The sequence below is a fragment of the Miscanthus floridulus genome, chromosome 8 (genome assembly GCF_019320115.1).
Source record: "Miscanthus floridulus cultivar M001 chromosome 8, ASM1932011v1, whole genome shotgun sequence".
Classification (NCBI taxonomy): domain Eukaryota; kingdom Viridiplantae; phylum Streptophyta; class Magnoliopsida; order Poales; family Poaceae; genus Miscanthus; species Miscanthus floridulus.
Window position 1 is genome coordinate 103,723,024 of NC_089587.1, and position 22,499 is coordinate 103,745,522.

The 22,499-nt window shown below is 43.6% G+C and overlaps 1 protein-coding gene across 1 annotated transcript; it reads right to left on the bottom strand.

Moving 5' to 3' along the window:
- Window positions 1-20,512: 20,512 nt before the first annotated feature.
- LOC136473145 (serine/threonine-protein phosphatase PP1-like) lies at window positions 20,513-22,018 on the bottom strand. Its single transcript, XM_066470832.1, has 3 exons — window positions 21,709-22,018; window positions 21,058-21,617; window positions 20,513-20,935 (listed from the first exon to the last, which is right to left on the bottom strand). Exons 1-3 carry the CDS (start codon window positions 21,887-21,889, stop codon window positions 20,762-20,764), a joined length of 915 nt encoding a protein of 304 aa, XP_066326929.1. The 5' UTR covers window positions 21,890-22,018; the 3' UTR covers window positions 20,513-20,761.
- Window positions 22,019-22,499: the final 481 nt, after the last annotated feature.

Genomic DNA, 22,499 nt, shown 5'->3' on the forward strand with positions numbered 1-22,499 from the left:
TAGCGCGATTCACCAAAGACTGGAAGTTAGGGTAAGTATTAGACATCAGCTGGAGCTATAGTCCATCATAGAGTCCCTTGAGGAAATGGCATTGCTTATCCTTGTCATCCGCTACATCATTTGGAGCATAGCGTGATAGTTGTGCGAACTTGTCCCGATACTCCGCCACTGTCATAGATCTTTGCTTGAGAGATCTGAATTCTTCCTACTTCAGTTCCACTAGTCCATCGGGAATATGGTATGACTGAAAATTGTCCTTGAATTCCTACCAAGTGATCACAGGAGCATTGTTGGGACATCCAAACTGGAATGATTCCCACCAATCCTGAGCAGCTCCTTGGAGTTGCCCAGAAGCGTACAACACCTTCTCAAGGTCGTTGCATTGTGCTATGTTCAGTTGTTTCTCTACAACACTCAACCAATCATCTACCTCCATAGGGTCTGAGGCATGGGTGAACACCGGTGGTTGACCTTTCATAAACTCTCCCCGCTTATCTCTGACCTGAATAGGCGGTGGTCCTCTTATAGGTTCATTATCCAAGCGCTGCATCATAGCTTGCATCAGCTGCGCTTGCATTCCTAATATCTGTTCCATGGTCACAGGTGACGGTGGTGGTGGATTTATGAGAGCATCATGTCCACGACCACGGCCTCTGCCTCTTCCTCCTCTTGCAGCCATCTGTTTTCCAACAAATGTGTAAAATTTAGAGATTTTTCAATTATAGAGAGCTTACAAAAGATAGGAAACAATGCTGAGAATTTTTTTGGACAAGATTCAAATTCAGCAGTTTAGTAAAACTGTTATAATTCGAGTTTCAGAGATCTAATAGAGGTGCACCAAAATTCGTTAGAAAGCTTAGGACATCAGCTACAACTTTCATTTAGATCACTTTTACAAATTCTGACACACACATGGCCAAAAGTAGAACTAAACTGAAACTATTCTGAGTTCCAGACAGCGCAGGAACATCAACTTGTGTCAGCTAGATCTCCCAAACCTGAACAGCTATTGATGTGATTCCAGAGACATTTGAAAGATACTAAAGTCTAGTTATCTCCACAAAATTTTCAAAATTTTTATCATCCTAGATTTCAAGATACCAGATAAAGAACACAGGCTGCTCTAGAAATCAGCACAGCAGAGATAAGATAAAGCGAGACATTAGCATTAAGATTTCTTTCTAAACTTAAAGTTCTAATCTAAGGAAGTTGTGGACATACCCACAAACTTCCAGCAATCAAGCAAATACCAAATCAACCAAGTTCACAAATTAAACATCTAATCATCCAAGTTCACAAGACCAAACAAGACTAAATAAGAAACACTAACTAACGACGTGGTAATCTAGATCAAGGCACCTAACACCTATGGAGCGGTGTCAATCATGGTGAAGGACCGGCGCTTCTTCTTGTAGATGGAAGGCTGCCCAAGTTGTGCTCAAAGTTCATCCACTTGCTTCTGGAGGCGTCTCTGAGCCCTCTGAGATGCACGCAGTTCTCCTTTGATTTCCTCATCCACCCCCTGCATAGCGTGGATATGCTGCACCGTTGCTTCCAAAGTTGGGTCACTCTCTGGTGGAGCCAAAACCTGCCAAACACCCTCATGATAATTTCGAGGAAGGAACCTGAAGTGATCCTCCCTCATGGCCTCAAAGCGACGACCATGGTAGTGGATGTAGGCGTTCTGTGCTGCATCCTCCATGCCATCCAAGGCATGGGCTCTCCTGGTAGGGGCATAGTGGACAGTCTCCACCTCATGTCCATTCTTGATGTCGTTCTAGGCGGTGACCACCAGCTCTACCTTCCAGAAGGTAGCCTCCAATGGATGCTGGTACTCGGCGTAGTGGTAGTTGATGGAGGCGTGCAAGTCGGGGTAGTAGTCGTCTAGCACGTGAGTGAGGAGGGTGTGGTAGTAGGCTATCTCTGGGGCTGGCTTGAAGTAGTACTTGCACTTCCAGCTAATCTCCTCATCCACCACGGGGATAGCTGGGGATGGTGCAGGTGTAGGGGAAGTAGCCGTCGACTCCTTAGGTGTAGCTATAATAGGATAGACTAGCACGGCGACTGGTGTAGGAGCAGGTGTAGGCGTCGAGGTAGCCATCTCCTCGTCGTCGGAGATGATCACAACCTCTCTCTCCGCCTGTGGGGCACGCGGGGTGAACAGGGCACGATAGGCGGCGGTGCTGAGGTGAGCAATCTTCGGGTTATGAGACATCTATAGATTTAAAGTGAGATAGAATTAGAATCAACAATTTTAAATAATAGATTAAGGTATGAAAAGCATAAATGTTTTAATAAAATAACAAGAATAAGACAGTAAGCAAGAAACTAGAGGAGCAAAGATGCTAAAACGACCGTTTTTTAACTAGGCTTGCGTCCTACAGTCAACACGGCTCTGATACCAATTTGTCACACCCAATTTTAAGGATAAAATTGAATACACAAAACTCGTGTGTGCCTAGGAATCAATCACACACACAAGCTGACAAATTACATAATGTATCATCACGGTGTTCATACATCAGATCCATAATATAAATTAGTCTTACATTACACAGCGAAAAATAAAAAAGATAATAAACTCTTGTGGGCTTCATCACAGGGAAGGTCAACTGGTTGACCACAAGCCTAAAAATCATCTGGGAATTCCTCATACCCGTTGTCATCTGTTACCCATCCGGGATTTTTATCCAAATAAAGAAAATAAACAAGTGTAAGTACATCCCGTACTTAACAAGCTAACATGGGGTTATGAAGCTCAAAAAGGGTTGACTCTGGTTTCCTGCAGTTAGCATTTTAAGTACGACAAGCTTTTATTATCAGATATTATCAAATTATGCTTAAGCTCCCATTTAATCCCATATGAACAGATATCAAGGTCAAGTGTCTCATATAACATCATAGAACATCTTAAATGATCATCAACAAGTATCTAGTTATTCTGTGAGTTTTCCGGGCCGCTCGTAACCATGAGCACGGCTGTTATAATAGTTTGTTACCCTCTACAGAGGTGGTGCAATTCACCGTGAGTCGTGATCCCCATATGCCTGGGTTAATTACTCCCATGTTACTACCAAGGTGAGCGGGCAGGGTGCACTATGAAGTCATTTCATAGGTTTCCCTAACAAGTTAGGGCTGCTAGGTTTCCTTGGTAGGCAAATGTAGAAACCCCCCTTTCCTATGGCACATATCTATCGTGGCTATACTCAGAGCTAAAGTCAGAGCCATATGACTCTCCCGGTTGCATTGTCAATCCCAGCTTTTGTCGATAGATAAGTCCTTATGGAGGGCTAGGAGCAGCATGATCAAAGGTCATTTGCACCTTCGCCCTATGGAACAATTATTATATATCATGTTAAACTCTTAGTTCCATAGAGTCATTCATCATCATGTAGATCAAGTTCAGTTAGAGCACTAGCAATCTACCCATATGCATTTAACCCATAGGAGACAAGGAACAGGATAAACAATCACTAGGATGTCCTTACGGGTATCAATTTAGACACATGCAAATGAGTAATTGATTAAAGTGTAATAGGACATCAAGGTAGGCCCATGCTATACTTGCCTTGGTTCACAAACTCTTGCTGGTCCTGTTGGTCGTCGAAGAATTCCTGATCTCCAACGTTCTCCTCACCGTCTGAACGCGACCAACACGACAACATACAACATTCCAAAAGCATTCATGCAAAGCAAACATTCCTATCATTAGAACAGTACACCAATAGTATAGAAAACAAGATAAATGTTTGTGAAAATAATCTATGTCTCGCTACGATCATGTCAACGCGAAGTTCACGAAAAACGGAGCTAAAATGTGAAAGTTATGATTTAAACGGGATTTCCTATAGCAATATATTTAATTAAATCTAACCAAGAAATTAAAAAGTTCCAAACTTGACTAACAGTGGTTCTAACATGTAGATTATGGAATTACGAAGCTAACGCGATTTGAATGGATCAATTTGGAGCTAAAACGACAATTTTATAAGCAAAACAGTTCAAATGGCATTTCTGTAAATACTGAAAACGTATTTTAGACTTAAGCGGTGAAGTTTATGTTTTCAAAACGAGAATGCGCATTCGGGGAACTACGCATTGGACTGCGGGTTCAATTAGATGAAAACCGAGTGTCTCTTTAGAAAAATAACCCGCGAAGGGGTATGGGATGTTTCTCGGTCGTTGGATTAGAAATGTGCGGGTCAGGAATGGATCCGGGGGGAGAGAGAAGAAAGTGGCTGGCCGGAACAGTGACGCCGGCGGCAAACTCCATGTTCGGCGGCGTGGAGGTCCTCTGGCGCGCGCGGTATAGGGGGCTAGGGTTCACCAAATGAAGTGTCGGGAGCACCGGGGTACCGCGGGGGAGTAGGGGGTCTCGGCCATGACGATACGGCGGCCGGAGGATGCGGGTAGCACAGTGGCCACCATGGCCGGCGGCCAAAGCTTGTGGACGCATTGCGGCCAGGGCTCTAGAAGCCAAGAAAATTGAAACTAACGGTACCCGGAAGGTAGAGGGAGGCCAGGGGATTCTCACCACGGGGAAGAATGAAGAATGAGGATGGGGAGGATCAGAGAAGGCGGCGACGCAGACGGCGAGGACAGTGGCCGGCGGAGCTCCTCCGTGTGGTGGTTGAGGGCTTCCGAGGGCGTGAACGCGAAGAGAAAACGGTGCGAGGGAGCAGCAGGGGCGCGCGAGGGGGCTCGACTCCTATTTATCAAGGCCGAGGAGCGAGGGGGGGGGACGCTCCCATGATGCCCGACGGGCGGCGGTTGCTCAGACGCCGGGCGGGCGGTTCCGAGAGCGCGGGGAAGCGGACGGCGTCGATAGGCGGGGCCTGGGCGTGAGCGGCTGGGGAGGAGCGTGGGCAGCGGTTGCGGCCAGGCCGTTCGGCTGGGCTGGGCCGGCAGCGGTGCTGGGCCGCACAGCGCGCAAAAGGGGAGGCGAGCTGGGCTAGCGTGGCTTGCTGGGTTGAGCGAGGCGCGCGGCTGGGCTGGCAGCAGGCGCGAAGGAAAAGGCCAGCGGGCCAAAAATCAAGAAGGGAGGGGAAAATGATTCTTTTCTTTTTTTCTTTTTCTACAATTTTCCAAATCCATTTTTAAATCAAAATTTCAATTCTTTTTGAAATCTTGAATAAATTCCAAACATTCACAAAATGATATGCAGCAGCATGTATGCATCACTTGTAGCTAAATCTTATATTTGATTTTAGTTTTATAAATTTATTATTTTCCTACATTTGTATGCACACATAATTGCGTAAATAAATCAATTTAGCTATTTAAAAGAGTGCAAATTTTAGGATGTTACAACCTTGCCATATCAATGCGTGTTCTATTCTTCCTCTCAACAAGGCCATTTGATTGAGGTGTGTACTTGGCCGAGAATTGATGTCTAATTCTAAATTCATCACATAACTCATCAATTTTAGTATTCTTGAACTCACTACTATTGTCACTTCTAACTCTCTTGATGGTTGTTTCAAATTCATTGTGAATACCTTTGACAAATGATTTGAATGTTGCAAATACATCACTTTTGTCCACTAGAAAGAATACCCATGTGTATCTAGTGTAGTCATCCACTATCACAAAACCATATTTGTTACCACCAATGCTAGTGTATTGTGTTGGCCCAAACAAATCCATGTGCAATAACTCAAATACGTTACTAGTGCTCATCATGCTTTTCTTAGGATGGGTGTTTCCAACTTTTTTGTCGGCTTGACAAGAGCTACAAAGCTTATCCTTTTCAAATACATCTTTCAAGCCTTTAACTAAGTCATGCTTAATCAATCTATTCAATTGTTTCATTCCAACATGACCAAGCCTTCTATGCCATAACCAACCCATGCTAGACTTAGTGAACAAGCATGTAGATAATCTAGCTTCACTATTATTGAAATCAACCAAGTATAGATTCTCATATCTAAAGCCTTTGAAGATCAAGTTAGAGCCATCTACACTTATGATCTCTACATCATCTACTCTAAATATACATTTAAATCCAAGATCACACAATTGAGCCACGGATAGCAAATTGATTGGATATGCTCATGTCATTGGATATTGTAATCTTACCAAGCCCTTTGACCTTGCCTTTGCCATTATCACCAAATGTGATACTATCATAACCATCATTGTCATTGGTGTTGATTGAGTTGAACATTCTTGCATCACTGGTCATGTGTTGAGTGCACCCACTATCAAGAACCCAATGCCTTCCTCCGGCTTTATAATTAACCTACAACAGAAGATCAATTCTTTTTAGGTACTCAAACTTGTTTGGGTCCTTGAAGGTTAGTCACTAGGCTCTTTGGTACCCAAATGGCTTTCTTCTTTGAGCCCATCCATGGTTTACCAATGAACTTAGCATTTACACCATTTGTACACCTAGTAAGCATATAGCATGAATCAAGCTTAATGGAGGATAAATTAGCATTTTTGCTCTTGTTTTTGCATTCTTGCTCTTTGTGACCCACTTGCTTGCAACTAGTGCAAAACCGACCATTGTTCTTCACAAAACTAGTCTTATGAGGAGCAAAGGCCGCTTTGCCTTTCTTGGGGGTATAGCCTAATCCTTCTTTGTAAAGAGAAGCTCTTTGGCTACCCAAGCGCATAAGCAAGCGGTCCTCACCACCATAAGCCTTAGCTAAGGTGTGAGTGAGCTTAGTGACCTCCTTCTTGAGGTTCTCATTCTCAACCACTAGTGAGGCATCACAAGTGAGACCATCACTACTAGATGAGGTAGAAGTGGAAGTGCTACAAGAAGGGTTAGTAGGAGCAACAATGATAGGCATAGATAGTGATTCATCAATTATATCACAAGTTAAACCTACATTGCAAGTTTCAACATGCTTCTTTTTATTTTGCTCTTTAAGCGAAGAAGAATGAGCTTTTTCAAGATTTTTGTGAGCTATGCCAAGCTTCTCATGGGCTTCCTCCAGCTTCTCATGAGTTGCTTTGAGCTCATCAAGGGCTTGCTTAAGGGCTTTTACCTCCTTATTCAAGCTCTTGCATTCTCTTCTCTTAATGTCAAAGTGTTCTTTAGCATCTTCTAGCATGTCAAATAATTCATCCTTAGTAGGTTCATCATTATCACTATCACTATCATTTTCATTTTCATGTTCTTCATCACTTTCATCATCACAAGATTGTACCTTAGTGGCCTTAGCCATGAAGCATGATGAAGATTCAAAGAGAGAAGGCTTCTCATTGATGGCAATGCTTGCAAGAACCTTCTTCTTGGTGGTCTTGTGATCATCACTATCATCATCATCACTTGAGAAAGCATCACTATCCTAAGTGACTACATATGAACCACCCTTCTTCTTCTTGAAGGCCATCTTATCCTTCTTCTCATTCTTTTCCTTCTTGTCCTTCTTCTTGTTCTTCTTGTTGTCATCATCATTGTCGCTATTGTATGGACATTGGGCAACAAGATGATCTTTGCTTCCACACTTAAAGTACCTTCTTGACTCTTCTTTGTTCTTGGATGAAGACTTCTTTCTTCTAGCATGGTAGCCCTTCTTTACCATGAACTTGCCAAATCTCTTGACAAATAGAGCCATCTTCTCATCATCATCATCATCCCATGATTCATCTTCTTCACTTGATGTTTCTTGCTTTGCTTTGCTCTTGGATGATGTGGCTTTGAATGCCATGCTCTTCTTCTTCTCATCTTTCTTCTTCTTCTTTTCTTCCTTCTCATCATCATCTCTATATATATCATCGATCATTATATCTCCCAATACTTGGTTTGGTGTCATGGTATCCAAACCGCTTCTTACTAGAATGGTGACCAATGTACCAAATCTTGAAGGTAAGCATCTCAAGAACTCGTGGGAGAAGTCTTTATCCTTCACTTCTTCTCCAAGTGCTTTGAGATCATTGATAAGCACTTGAAGCCTATGGAACATCTCCGGCACACTCTCATCATCCTTCATCTTGAAGCTTACAAACTTTTCTTTGAGAATGTAAGCCTTTGCACCCTTCATGGCTTGAGTCCCCTCAAATGACTATTCCAACTTCTTCCATGCCTCATGAGCCATCTCAATATTTTTGACTTGCTCAAATGTTCTTTCATCAATTGCATCATGAATAGCACTTAGAGCAATGTCATTGTTTTGGAGAAATACTTCTTCGGCCGCGGTGGGATTCTCCAAATCTTTAATCTCAATTTTTGTTTCTACCACCTTCCAAACCTTCCTATTGATTGACTTAATATAAGTTGTCATCTTGGCCTTTCAATAGGGATAGTTGGAGCCATCAAATTAGGATGGCTTCTTGGTGTTGTTGATTTGAGCCATTTTAACACCGAAGGTTGTTAAGCCTTAAATAACGGTGACCTCAGCTCTGATACCACTTAAAAGGTCCTAATGGCTAGAGGGAGGGGGTGAATAGCCTAATAAAATTTCTACAACAACACTTAACAAAATAGTTAGACAAATATGAGGCGAAGCAAGTATTACGCTAGCCTACTCAAAATGCAAGCCACCTACCACAATTCTAGTTTAGATAGTGTTGATCCACACAATTAGTATGACACTACCCTATGTTGATGTGCTCTCAAAAGCTAACTAAAGAGCCACACCAACCAAGCAAGCAAGCTCTCACAACTAGTTACACTAAAGAGCTTGTCAACTAGTTTGCGATAAAGTAAAGAGAGTGATCAAGAAGATTATACCGCCGTAAAGATGAATGAACCAATCAATCACAAGGATGAATAACAACAAAGACCAATCACCTCGGAATCAATGATGAACACAATGATTTTTACCGAGGTTCACTTGCTTGCCGGCAAGCTAATCCTCGTTGTGGCGATTCACTCACTTGGAGGTTCACGCGCTAATTGGCTTCACACGCCAAACCCTCAAAAGGGTGCCGCACAACCAACACAAGATGAGAATCACACAAGCCACAAGCAATCCACTAGAGTACCTTTTGGCGCTCCACCAGGAAAAGGTCAAGAACCCCTCACAATCACCACGATCAGAGCCGGAGACAATCACCACCCTCTGCTCAACGATCCTCACTGCTCTAAGCCATCTAGGTGGCGGCAACCACCAATAGTAACAAGTAAATCCCACAGCGAAACACGAACACCAAGTACCTCTAGATGCAAACACTCAAGCAATGCACTTGGATTCTCTCCCAATCTCACTATGATGATGGATCAATGATGGAGATGAGTGGGAGGGCTTTGGCTAAGCTCACAAGGTTGCTATGTCAATAAAAATGGCCAAAGATATGAGCCATAGCCAGCCATAGGGCTTAAATAGAAGCCCCGACGAAATAGAGTCGTTATACCCCTTCACTGGGCATAACACGGGCTGACCGAACGCTCCGGTCATGAATACTGGACATGTCCGGTCGGCATACCAGATGTGTCCGGTAGCCCTAGACTGCCACGTGTCTAGTTCAAACGAACTTAGCTGTTGCTGCCCCTTCTGTTGACAACCAGACGCTCACACCAGACACTGAGTCACAAATGACTCAACGCTGAACCGCAGCATCTAGTGGAGTATAGTAAGCACCCTAGCTCGACCGGACATGTCCGGTGATACCGGACCGGACGCTGCCAGTGTCCGATCGGCTATCCTCCATATACTACTATTTTTTATTCACACCGAACGTGTCTGGTGTGGCGACCAGACGTGTCCGGTCGCTGATTCTGCCGCCAAGATACCGGACTTGTCCGGTCACTCTGTAACCAGCGCGACTAACTCCTCTTCAACTCTATCTTCTTCACCCTTGCTCAAATGTGCCAACCACCAAGTGTATCACCTTATGCACGTGTGTTAGCATATTTTCACAAACATTTTCAAGGGTGTTAGCACTCCACTAGATCCTAAATGCATATGCAATGAGTTAGAGCATCTAGTGGCACTTTGATAACCACATTCCGATACGAGTTTTACCCCTCTTAATAGTATGGCTATCAAACCTAAATATGATCACACTCTTTAAGTGTCTTGATCACCAAAATAAAATAGTTCCTATGGTTTATACCTTTGCCTTGAGCTTTTTGTTTTTCTCTTTCTTCTTTCCAAGTCCAAGCACTTGATCATCACCATGGTATCATCATCGTCATGCTATGATCTTTGTTTGCTTTGTAACTTGGAGTGTGCTACCTATCTCATAATCACTTGATAAACTAGGTTAGCACTTTGGGTTTCATCAATTCACCAAAACCAAACTAGAGCTTTCAGCATCAACATCAACCCCTCCTGCAGCAGCCCCTACACCAACATCAACCCCTCCAGCAGTAGCTCCTCCTACAGCAGCCCCTACACCAACATCAACCACTCCAGCAGCAAATCTCACTTCATATGCTCCCTGGTCATTATAAGAAATAGATGTTAAAAGAGCATTGAATGTTGACATGAATAAAAATACTTAGGCAGCAGCAGCAGCCCCTACACCAACATCAATAACAATGGTAGCAACACCCATTACATTGTTCAACAAGCATTACAAGGTCCAAACATAAACCATGGTTCATTACGATTACATAGTTCATCATAAATTTAAGGTCTTAAGCAAAATAAAATTAAGGGTGCCAAACTGGAGACTCCATCTGCCATTCTATCCTATCCTCCTCATTTATTATGGGCAGCCCTCCTCAGCCATGCCATCCTTTGCTCATTTGTATCAAGGCCACTAAAGACCAACCTATTGTAGCTACTTCTAAACAGCATGGTAGCCACATAGTATTCATTTGAAGCTTTATCTACCCTAGCCTCCACAGCCAAATTGAGGCACCTAGCAACATCATCAGCTCTGGCTTGCTTTACTTTTGTAGCTTCCCCTTTCTTGCTCTATGCTATTCGCTCTAATGCATTGACTTCTTTCTCAGCAGCAATCTCTAATTGAGTGACCAGCCCCTACATGATAACATTCACTGGAACTTTTTTGTTCTTGCTAGGACTTGATGCTGTGTCAGTTGTGTTGCTTGCCCTCTTGCGACTGTTTGTGATACTTGGTGAACTGGGCTGTAAGCCATAGTCGTCTGGAGTAGCAGCAGCATCTTCATCATCCTCATCTATCCCTCTGTCTTGGTCATGGCATGACATTCCAGGAATGGTGGCAGTTGATCCATCAACAGCAGTGTTCTAGAAGAGCTCAACCATCTGAGGAAAGAATCCAGGTAACCCATACATGAATTTCCTACACTCTGGCTTCTTCTGAAAAATCACAAGAATCAACTGTTAGCATAAACCAACATAAAAGTAGAACACGCAAACAAATTATTAGGCACAAAGATTACCTTGGTATGCCTATCCCACCAAGATAGAGGTGCATCTATCCCTCCATTTTTTGGTGGCCAACACCTGTTTGTAGTTGTGCCTACTTATAGAACTGTACATGGTCTTGAGCTGGCTGAATCTATTCTTCATACATCTAAGATCATGCTTTAGGCCAGTCTGTTGCTCATACAAATCTCTCAAATTATCATAACCTCTCCTAGTCATTGTCCCATTACTTGAATTGCCCTTTCTCATTTCATCAACAGCAAGACAAGAGAACACAAATGTATTTGCATCGGACCAATTTGCTTTGTCAAACTAGTAGAGAAGCAGATCAGAGAACAAGAGACAAAAATTGAAATAGACAGATATAGATCAAACAAATACACAGTACTACATGAACACATGTACACTTCAGTAACAATTAACTAAACAGTAGTAGTTCATACAAACTTGTAGATCAAATAAATACAACCTAACACACGCCTATAGATCAAACAGATTAGACAAATAAAGATCTGTACATCAAACAAATAAAACCTTACACATCAGATCAATGAAAAGTATGATAATGTAGTAAAAATAGACATGCAGAACCATAAATAAGACATGCATAACATAGATAATAAATAGAGCAAAGTACGAATTAGATCAGAGAACAAGCTCACCTCGTGCGGGATGTCGTCGTCATCTTCTGGCTCCATTCCTTTAGTTGAAGGAGCCGAGCTGCCCAAAGCAACTGTTCCACGCAGCCTAGCTGCCGGCGCACGGGCATGACTACTGCCGGTTCCCATCCTGGAGCGGCACATAGCAGTGCGAGAAGCTAGGCGTTTCCTAGATCCGGTCGCTCCTACGGTCGGCCGAGGAGGAACGAACCCTCGAGCACCAGATCTGGCGCCAATGCGAAGAGGAAGCAGCCCTCTACCACCGGGAGCGAAGTCACCTTAGAGGAGCCCCTGGTAAGAGCCCATGTAGGGAAAGTCGGCGGCATCGGTGTTCAGATCCAGTCCCTCCATGCCGCGTCGAGTGGAGCCCACACCATACGATGAAGCTTGGGAGAAGACGCCGAAGTCACTGACGACGGGGGGGGGGGGGGGGGGGGGGACGACGGACCGAAGCCATTTAGATCCGCCGGAGAAGAGGACTGCGAGTAATAGTCCGGATACTCGGACCCGTGGCCATCCATGGCGGAAGCGGTGAGCGGAGGAGCTGCTATGCCGGCGGAGGGGTTGGGAGGAGCGGTAGCGGCGTGGAGCAAAGTGGTGGCGGCGGCGGAGAAAGCAGATGAGAGCGAGCGTGAGAGGGATAGAGTGAGCGAGCTGAGAGAGTAAGATGTGAGTAAGGGGGTACGGTGCGTATTGATGAAGGGCAAGACCTGTCCAGACGTTGTTTTAGGAGCTGCTAGTAAGGTTTGGGTGACTAGCTGACTAGGTGGTGTTTGAATCCAGTGACTAAAATTTAAGAGGTGTGTCGGGAGGATGTTGCATGGGGTGTTCGGATACTAATAAAAATAAATTACATAATCCGTCAGTATTCCACGAGACGAATTTTTAAACCTAATTAAGCCATCATTAGCACATATTTACTGTAGCACCATATTGTCAAATCATGGACTAATTAGATTTAAAAGATTAGTCTCGCAAATTAGTCGTAAACTATGCAATTAGTTTTGTAATTAGTCTATATTTAATATTCCATGCATGTGTCTAAACATTCGATGGGACAATGACTAAAATTTAGGAAGGGCAACCAAACACCACCTAAAGGCTGTTTAGTCACTTTTAGTAAATGTGCTTGACAAAAAAGTTACTAAAGAGACTAAAACCTACTAAATTTAAAAGGTGCTAGGCGTAAACTTAGAAGGTGCTAAGTCAACAAACACCCCCTTAATTTCGACTACATCATACATCAGCAACGCCTTATGGTAGCTGGGGGCAGAGACACACACTGCCCTATGGATCTCAGCTCAGACGTCACTCCGATTGCCACTTGCCAGCCATGGATTCAGGTCCAGGCCGGCAGCCGGCAGGCCCGGTGCGATGAACCGAGGTGGTTTGGCCGCCCAAGGCTGGTTAGCGGCATAGTTTATTGGCGCGACAGTGAGATCGGCGTACGCCCGGGGCTGTCCTCGCGTTGTCCTCTCGTGCTGCATGCTTGCATGGCTCGATCCAGCGGTCCAGCCCGGGGGCAAAGCAGCGGGCTGATCGATGCGATCCTGCTCTGAGCGCTTCTCGACTCGAGCACCCGGCGCCCTTCTGCTCGTGCACAGAACCTAGGCAGGCAGCATGGACAACGGTAAAAAGCCTGTTGTTCGGCTTTTTTTTATTGAAATAATATTTTTTTACAATAATTCAATCAAAACAATATTTTTTAGCTAGTTTCAGCGAGCTAAACGGAAAATGTTTAGGGGAGGGCCGTCTGTTAGTAATTGTTAATTAACTCCGAGAGGTGATGCCGTCAATTATTCGCGAGTGTCCTTATCGCAGGGATTTGTTTAGTTTATCTGCATTCGCATGTGAGGTGACAACTCATCGAGCTTCAGAGTTTCATAGTGAAGCCGGGTTACGTTCATCTAGCGTGTCATTTTCCAAAGCCTTGTCAGCTTCGTGTCGCTGTCAGAGCCGGTAAAATCTCGTTCAGTACCGGCTGGTGAAATCGATGCTCTGTTCTGTCGCTGATTAATATTAATTAATACTAGAGTCTAGGGCTTCATGCAGATTCACTCATTCAGGCAGCTGTGGAATGGATGCTTCTTCATTCTTTAGGTTGTGTTTAGTTCGCAAAATGAAAATTTTTAGATATCATATCGAATGTTTCGGGAATATCGAAAGGGATTTTTGGATATTAATAAAAAAAACTAATTACATAGCTCGTCGATGAATTTATTAAGCCTAATTAATCCACCATTAGCGCATGTTAGTTACTATAGCACTTATGGCTAATCATGGACTAACTAGTCTTAAAATATTCGTCTCGCAATTTCCAACCAAACTGTGCAATTAGTTTTTTTTGTCTATATTTAATACTCCATACATGTGTCACAAGATTCGATGTGATAGTTTAGGTGAAAATTTTTTGGAACTAAACCAGACCTTAATTAACCTCACGCATGAACACGGGAGCGTGAAAGGCCGGAGACGATGTTCAGAGACGACTGTACTAGTGTGCTCTGTAAAGGAACTGCTCACTGAATGCATGCAAATCTGATCCCCTTCTCGCTCGCGGCCGGCCTTAATCCGTGGGCCCGTTGGGCTGGTATTAAAGCCAACTGATAAGTCGGTCGAAGCTGTTTTGGTGTGAGAGAAAAATACTGTAAATTCTAGTTAATAAGTCGGCTGATAAGTTCAAACGAACAGACCTATGAAGGTACAACGCATGCTACTGTTCCCCTCGAAAAAGAAAATCCATACCACTGATATATATCTAATGCCCAGCGCTTTTCAATCTAAAACGTTCTACAGCCTGTTTGTTTCGGCTAGATTGACTTATAAACCATGGTTGAAAGTACTGCTGACTAGTTTGGTGTGAGAGAAAAATACTGTTTAAGCTATGGATTATAAGTCAGATAAGCAATCTAGCCGAAACGAATAGGCAGCTGGTACTAGCTACAGCGACGCACAGATGGCAATCTCGGCAAGGGCACCGGATTAGTACGCCGTCATCTCTGATGATCTAGACAATGTTTCCTTTCTTTCTCAGATCAGTGATTGTCAAGCGTCCACGTACGCATCCGTCGGCAACGAGAGATGGCAACCTGTGGCGGTCTCCTAAATTCCTAATCAATCGGGTCTCTACAGAAAACGCCGGCTGCAGGGCCGGGATTATTCGTTGCTGAAACATGTCCGGGACACGACGCCTCCTCCTGTCTTTCCGTTGTTTGACAAGAGGCATCTCTCCAGACTCCAGTGTATTACGTGTCCTTGCGTGCTGTGCGAACAAATGGAAGCGCAGCGCAGGTAGACACTAGGGCACTAGGCACTAGCTAGTGTGTAGCAACATGCCTACTGATGACTGTTCCATGCTGTAGCGCTGGAGGTCAGACATTATTCTATTTTTCTATTTTTTTCAGAGCACATTCGGGGCAGAGACGCAGCTAGCATGGTTCACCGCCTAGCAGCATTCAGCTGCCAGACAGCTCCTTGTCCCATAAATCGGGTGCTGCTGTTTTGTCGTAAGAGAAAAAGCATGATATTATATGGTTGATAAGCCAGACTGATAAATTCAAACGAATAGAGTGATTTTTTTGCGTTCTTGTTTTCTGGTGTTTTTCATTCAGAGCTTAGTGTACTGGATCATTCTTCAAGAGTTTAGGTCCTGTTTGGTTTCCATAAGTCAGGTGACTTATTAAGTTAGGTGACTGAAAAACAGTAACTTATAAGTCATGTCTGTTTGGTGGTAGATGACTTATAAGCTCAATAAAGGTGTGGGCCCTACACAAAAAGGGTGACTTATAAGTTTTAAGTAGGGATGAACCAACTTAAAACTTATAAGCAGGGGTGACTTATAAGTTGGTGGTGTTTGACAAAATAAGTCACTTTTTTCACTTTTTAACTTATAAGTAGGTGACTTATTTGGAATCAAACAGGACCTTAGACCTTTGTGTTGGTGGAGGAACCTTCACGTCAGGAGCTACATGTTATACAGGAAAACCATTTCCTTTGGAGATTGTATTGTACAGACTAATAAATACAGTATAGAGGAAAGGAAAATCCTACAGGAATAAGGTAGGTGTGTAATAGCAAAACAGAGAAATGAAAATACAGTTCGTTTCCTACAGCATCAAGCGCCTTTGCTGAAATAGTTCATTTCCAATTTTCCATCATTCCGTTCTCAATGGACAAAAAAGAATCGATATTTAGTACTTTCTTAAATTCTTACATTCGATGCTAGGCACCCATGTGTAAAGAGGAAATCTGATTTGGTTCGAGTAAAATATTTTTATGCCCCACCATCAAGGCATCATGCCATAAAAAAATAGTTTGATGATTTATGAGAATATATGACAAAGGAAGATATTTTGGAGGGTGTTCCTCGTTTTTTTCTTTTCTTTTCTTTTTTTAAAAATGACAAGGTGATGCCGAAGGCGTGGATGGCGAGGGATGCATCGGTGCATCGTGATTTTTCTCATGCTCTTTAGTTTGCAAGGCAACGATGTCAGAAGCATATCACACCAAAAGTAGCAAATTTCTCGATTGCACCGGCATCCAAGTTGCAATTATTATTTATTATCTTAATATTTAACTTACACAAGAAATCTCCACATTAATCTCAAAGCTAAGAGATTGCCATGTTGATTAGAGAACATGAACCCAAAAATACCATTATACTCATTCCTTTGTTGCCTACCTATTCCACTATAAAAAGAAAATGAAGTCAACTATCTTCATAGCACTCTAATACATTTAATTATTTTTCATTGTTGCAATTCAATTATATCTTAGGTCAAATGTAGTAGAAAAAATAAGAGGTGTTTTGAAAGGGCCGCCTAGAGGAGGGGTGAATAGATGTTTCTTTTTAACAACAAACAAAACTACACACCGGATGCAGAACTTCTGCGCAATTCTATGGAATTTTCACACAATATCGTGGAACTTCCACACAACATAGAAGCTCAAAGTTAACTACACCTATAGAGTTCAAGCTCCAATTAAACTTGTAGAGATGTGTTTAGAGATGTCCGGTAGCAAATTCGTAAAGCACTTGCACTTGCAAACACATTCAACCAAGGAAATTGAGTGGAAGAAAAATGTTGCAATTCAAAACACAAAAGACAAGAGGTTTGTTTCATCGAAGTTTGGGTTCTCACTTAAACCCTATGTGGCGGTGAGCAACTTACAAAGTTCATGCTCGTGTCGGGTCCATCTCGACCTCTTTTCTCATCTCCACTAGTTGATCTTTTCCCTCCTAAGGGCAAGATCGCAGCCATCATAAACTTTTCCACGGCTCACCACAAAGCATGAGAGCTCTCTGAGTGACGCCTAGCTGTCTAGGAGGCTTCCACTCTAAGAGTAACAAATGATTCACGAAAGATTAGTGAAGCCTGACAAGTACTCAAGGTTTTGGCTTGCTCTCAATTGCTCTCTATTTCAAAATCTCTCAATCCAACACTTAAATATCACACTAATCACTCACTCTCACAAAGAGAGAGTTAGGAGAGCTCTCACAAAGGCTTTGGTACGTGTCTTTGATCACTAGAACATCAACAGCCAGCCCAAGGGTCATGGGATGGGTATAGCTAGAGTGCTAAACTTCTGCACCTGTGTGCGGAACCTCCACACCGCAAAATCCGTGCAAATATGTGGAACTTTCGCAACTGTCCAAAACAACACAAGGTCATCTTACGAAAAACGTCATAACTTTTCATTCTGAATTCTGATTTCGATGATCTTGAAGGGCTATCTATCATAACAAAAAATAAGCCTTAAGATCAACAAGTGAAAGTGTCATGCCATGTGTTTCTCTCATGTTAGCAATCTAGGTTCGATTAGTTTTGAGCACTTGAGACTTGTTTATAACTATTCATGTTACACATCCATGTTGATAGTTAGATATAACTATATTCAAGATAAAAAGAATATGTCTATTTCAACCACTTGAGTCTTCAATGTCTTCGTTATGGGTTACAACTATCTTTGTCTCATTATTCTTGAGCAAGTCCACCTTTTTTTTGAGCAAAGAGCAAGTTCACCTTGAGCATGTGACTTAAACCATTTCAATATGTGAATTTTATTCATGGCTTCAAGTCACTTCCACTTATGATTCAATAATGATTTGGTCCTCCACACAGTATGACTCCTTATAGCTCATCAACTCAATGCAAGTACTCTCTTCTTTACTTTAGCCATGGTACTTCGGTTGCTAAGTCATCGTTTGCCCTTCACCTTTGTTTAGTCCCTCGAAGCTCTTTCCTTACTATCTTCTCCCTATCGAACCAACATTAACCATTCATTTGAAGTCCCATATCAATATTATTTATATCCAAGTCATATTCTAAATATTGTCCATTACAATCACATGACTTGCTCATCTTCATTTGATCAAGTAAATTTTTTGTATACCCTATCATCATCAAGCCCTTAACAACTGGATGCTATGTTTAGAATATATACCTAAGGAATTATTTTGGGAGACGCTTTTCCCTCCATTTCTTTTGAATAATGTGACAATGAATGCCTATGGCGTCGACGGCGATGGCAGAAGTAGCAACTAGCAAACAACGACTGATTTTCGAAAATGAGATCATTTCTTATCTTCCATATCACCCAGCACATTAAGATTGCGGCTAACATAAAGAAAGATTTGCAACTTTTGGGTGTTCACTTGTCAAATTATTTAAAAGAAACGGAAACTATCTCCCAAAATGATAGGCACATATACATTCCGAACAACAAGTTGTTTTGTGATTATGATAGAAATAAAAAAAAATTACTCGACAAACCCCAATATTCGCTCTTGCGTATCTTATTCTGAACAATCAACAGCCTTTAGTTACAGCGGTAGAGGAAACTTACAGAAAGGAGATGCATCTGCTTTTCTTCAGAGCCTCCTGCAAAGACTCCTTCACTTTTGATTTATGGATCCAAAATCAGTTGTAATTGGTCTCTTGAGTTCCATTTATTTCTATTCTTTGTTTGTTTTTCTTGTGCCCAGTAAACTTCCTTCCTTCTTTTATTTAATAAACTTCTAGTAGGGGTGCAAACCCCTCCAGTTTCGTAAAAAAAAAAAAGTTGCAAATCCCTAGACTACACGGGCAACCAGTTTAAACAACTCTATGATGTCAACTTGTGCTGCTTATAATAGAACACAGTTTTTATGTTGCAGTCTCATTTGCATTACTAAAATGAAGGATAAAGTTGTCATCCTAGTTGGATCAATGTTTAGGTAGCGCATGGGCAGGCGCAGGTATATATTTGAAAGATATGCAAGACCATAGGGTTGACTTTTTTTTTGTCCCCCGCAGCGGTTCATTTTTAAATATTACCTGTGCATACACCGCACAGGCACAGCGCACATGCCGTTTGTTAAAACAGCATTAGAAAATCTTCTTCCTGAGATTTATATTCCATTTAGAAATATGTGCTGCCACTGTATTTAATTTCCTTGATGGAAGAAACAGAGTGGTAATGCAGTATACTGGAGACAGTTGTGCGCACCATATATCAGCTTCTTGATCGGCAGATAAACGTCCAGGTTCCAGTAATTTGAATCTGAAATCACGAAAATACCTGATGATCTGTTGCTTTTTAGAGTTAACCTGGTGATCTGACGTTAGCATGGGATGCATTCGTTTGTATGAACATCATGTCCTTGTTGAAATGAGCAGCTTTTAGCTTGACTGTGAAACGTTAGTATCATGGGCACTGCTGAACATTCAGATAAGTCGTACGACATGACCTCACTTCATCTTGTAAACATCTTAAGACCCATGATTAGTACCATCCAACAGGTTGCCATCAGAATTTGATTTCTTTTTACCTTGCTATTGATGTTATCACACAACTATTTAGCTGGCAGGTTGGAGGCATTTTTTTTAAGGAACGATTCTCCTTGGGATGCTTGATTGGAAGCATCTTTTGCATTATTTTCCTGTGAAAAATTTTAGCTGCAGGCATCTTAAGGCCGCTATCCGGTATCTATCCTCAGATCTTGCAAGCGACCAAGGCTGAAGTACTGAAAGATTTGTTCCTGAAATTCATTGAACAAGGTACACAAATGCTTGTTTTTTATAAGCAATAGTACGCCTACCAAATGCTTAAAGTTTTAGAAATTGATGATACCTTGAAAGATCTCAGATGATATGCTCCAGGATTTGGAATTTATGGTTCTGAAAATGGTAGTGAATTTGTGGTTGATGTGTGTGGTTGGTGTCTCATCGATAAAGCTGTAAAGTTGGTGTACTTGAAAAATTATCAAGAGTTTTTCCATCAGGACTACCTGTGCAAAATTTTCGACAAGAATAGTCCTTAAAAGTTACCCGACTGAAATGTACTTTTTGTATAATTAACTGAAAAGTTCGAAAGTTCAAGTTGCCGGAAGCAATTTTTAAGCGAAGATACTGGCCAATAAAAAGAGCAAACAGAAGTTTATGTCTGTAGATGGGACAAGAGATGAACAGGGGATTTTTTTTTCCTGTTTTGTTGATTCCATTCCACTGATTTGCTAAAAGTGAGGACCTTGCTTGTTGTACAGTCCTCTTTAAAAGATTACGTTTTGGTTTTCTCCATATAACTAACTGCTTCTGAACTGAACTTTGAGGCGACATTTTGCTCCTTGTTGCAAGCAAGATCATAAGATGAAATCAGTTCAGAAACTGTAGTCTTTTATATATACACACGTATTGAATCAGTTACATGCAAAAGATTCAGAAGAAGTGCGGATTCGATCGGCAGCTCTCGGAGGGGGAGAAACAAAAAATGCGAGAGGAACGAAGCACGCGCAGGCATACTCTCCTTGCAATCTAGACAAAGCCTCTAATCAACATCTCCTTCCTGTGTCTCGGCCGCAGCCCGCCGTCGTCACTCCGTTTGTGCTTTGCCCCTGTACGGCTTGAGGATCTGGAACGAGCAGAGCAGGCTGGCGTCGACGTTCATCAGCGCGCCGGCGTTGTTGAACTCGCCGCAGTAGTTGGGCGCCGAGAATATGGTCACCAGCTGCCGGTCGGCGAAGAACTCGTACCCGTCCTCCACGACCTGTTGTTGGCAATGGCATTGCCAATTTGCCATGGCAAAAAATGAACTGTGAGTCGATCGATCAGGCATTCAGGCTGGTTGTGCAACCACATGAGCAAGCAAAGCAGGACAGGTGGCTTTGCCTGGTGGGCGCGGCAGACGAGGTCGAGGTCGTGCTTGTTCAAGAACTCGGTGACCTTGTCGGCGCCGAAGGTGAAGGAGACGCCGCGGTCGTTGTCGCCCCAGCCGGAGCTGTCGCGGTCGGGGTCGGACCAGAGGAGGTCGCAGAGGAGGCCCTGGTCGGGGACGTCGACGGGGCGCTGGATCTCCCTGATCCGGTTGAGGTTGTCCAGGTCCGGGGAGAGGCCGCCGTGCATGCAGAGGATCTTGTCGTCGATGACGGCGGCGACGGGAAGGCAATTGAAGCAGTCGGTGAAGAGCTTCCAGAAGCGGACGCTGAAGCGGCGCTTGCATTCGTCGTAGAAGCCGTAGATGCGGTTGATGGAGGCGCACTCGTGGTTGCCCCGGAGCAGGAAGAAGTTGTCCGGGTACCGGATCTTGTACGCCAGCAGCAGGCAGATGGTCTCGATGCTCTGCTTGCCGCGGTCCACGTAGTCGCCCAGGAACAGGTAGTTGGCCGACGGCGGCAGGCCGCCGTACTCGAAGAGCCGCAGCAGGTCCGAGAACTGCCCGTGGATGTCACCTGCATGCAGATCGAGGCACCGCACGTCTGATCACCTCAGCAATGGCATGCATCGACGACCGACCGGCGAGGACAACGCATGCATGCTCACCGCAGACGTTGATGGGGGCCTCGAGCTCGAGGAGGTTGGGCTGGGAGAGGAAGATCTCCTTGGCGGTGACGCAGAGGTGCCGGATCTCGGCCTCGGTCAGCTGCACCTTCTTCCCCGTCACCTTGTGCTTCTTCCCGTCCAGCAGCCGCCGTATGAGCTCCTCCACCGTGCCCCCGTCCATCGCGCGCGCACGTACCGACCACCAGCGACGCGCGAGCCTCTCGTCCTTGGTCCAGGTCCAACCAGTAGGCAGGCAGCCTTGCCTTCTTGGCCGGGGGCACAGGGGAGAGGGGGACGACGCCGACGAGGGTGGTGGTGGGCACGGACGGGAGGGGAGGCCAGCGAGAGAAACCCGCGTGTCGGGTTGTGTTCCCTCGGTTTTCGTTCTATGCCGACCAAACGCTTGGCTTCCGACGACTTGCCAAATCGGGACGGGGCGAAAGGGAAGAAGCTCTGGGCCGAGCCGTTTGCTCTTGTTGGACCAGCTGGAGCACTTGTACGCCTTAAACAGGCCCAGAGGTTCGGGCCTATGTTTGGGCTGGGCTCATCACTCTCGCACGTCAAGTTGAGTTTGCAATCCAAATCATAACGGAAAAAGTCCACATTATCTCCCATAATTTTCGCGAAAATCCACTTTTCCTCTCTGAACTTTAAAACCACGCAAAACACATCCCTCAACTTTTAAAACCATTCATCTTACCTCTCTGCCCCTGATATAAGCAGTTTTGAAGGTGATTTTGTCTTTTTCTTTTTTATTTATTTCGGCCAGATCTTTAAAAAATTATAAAAAT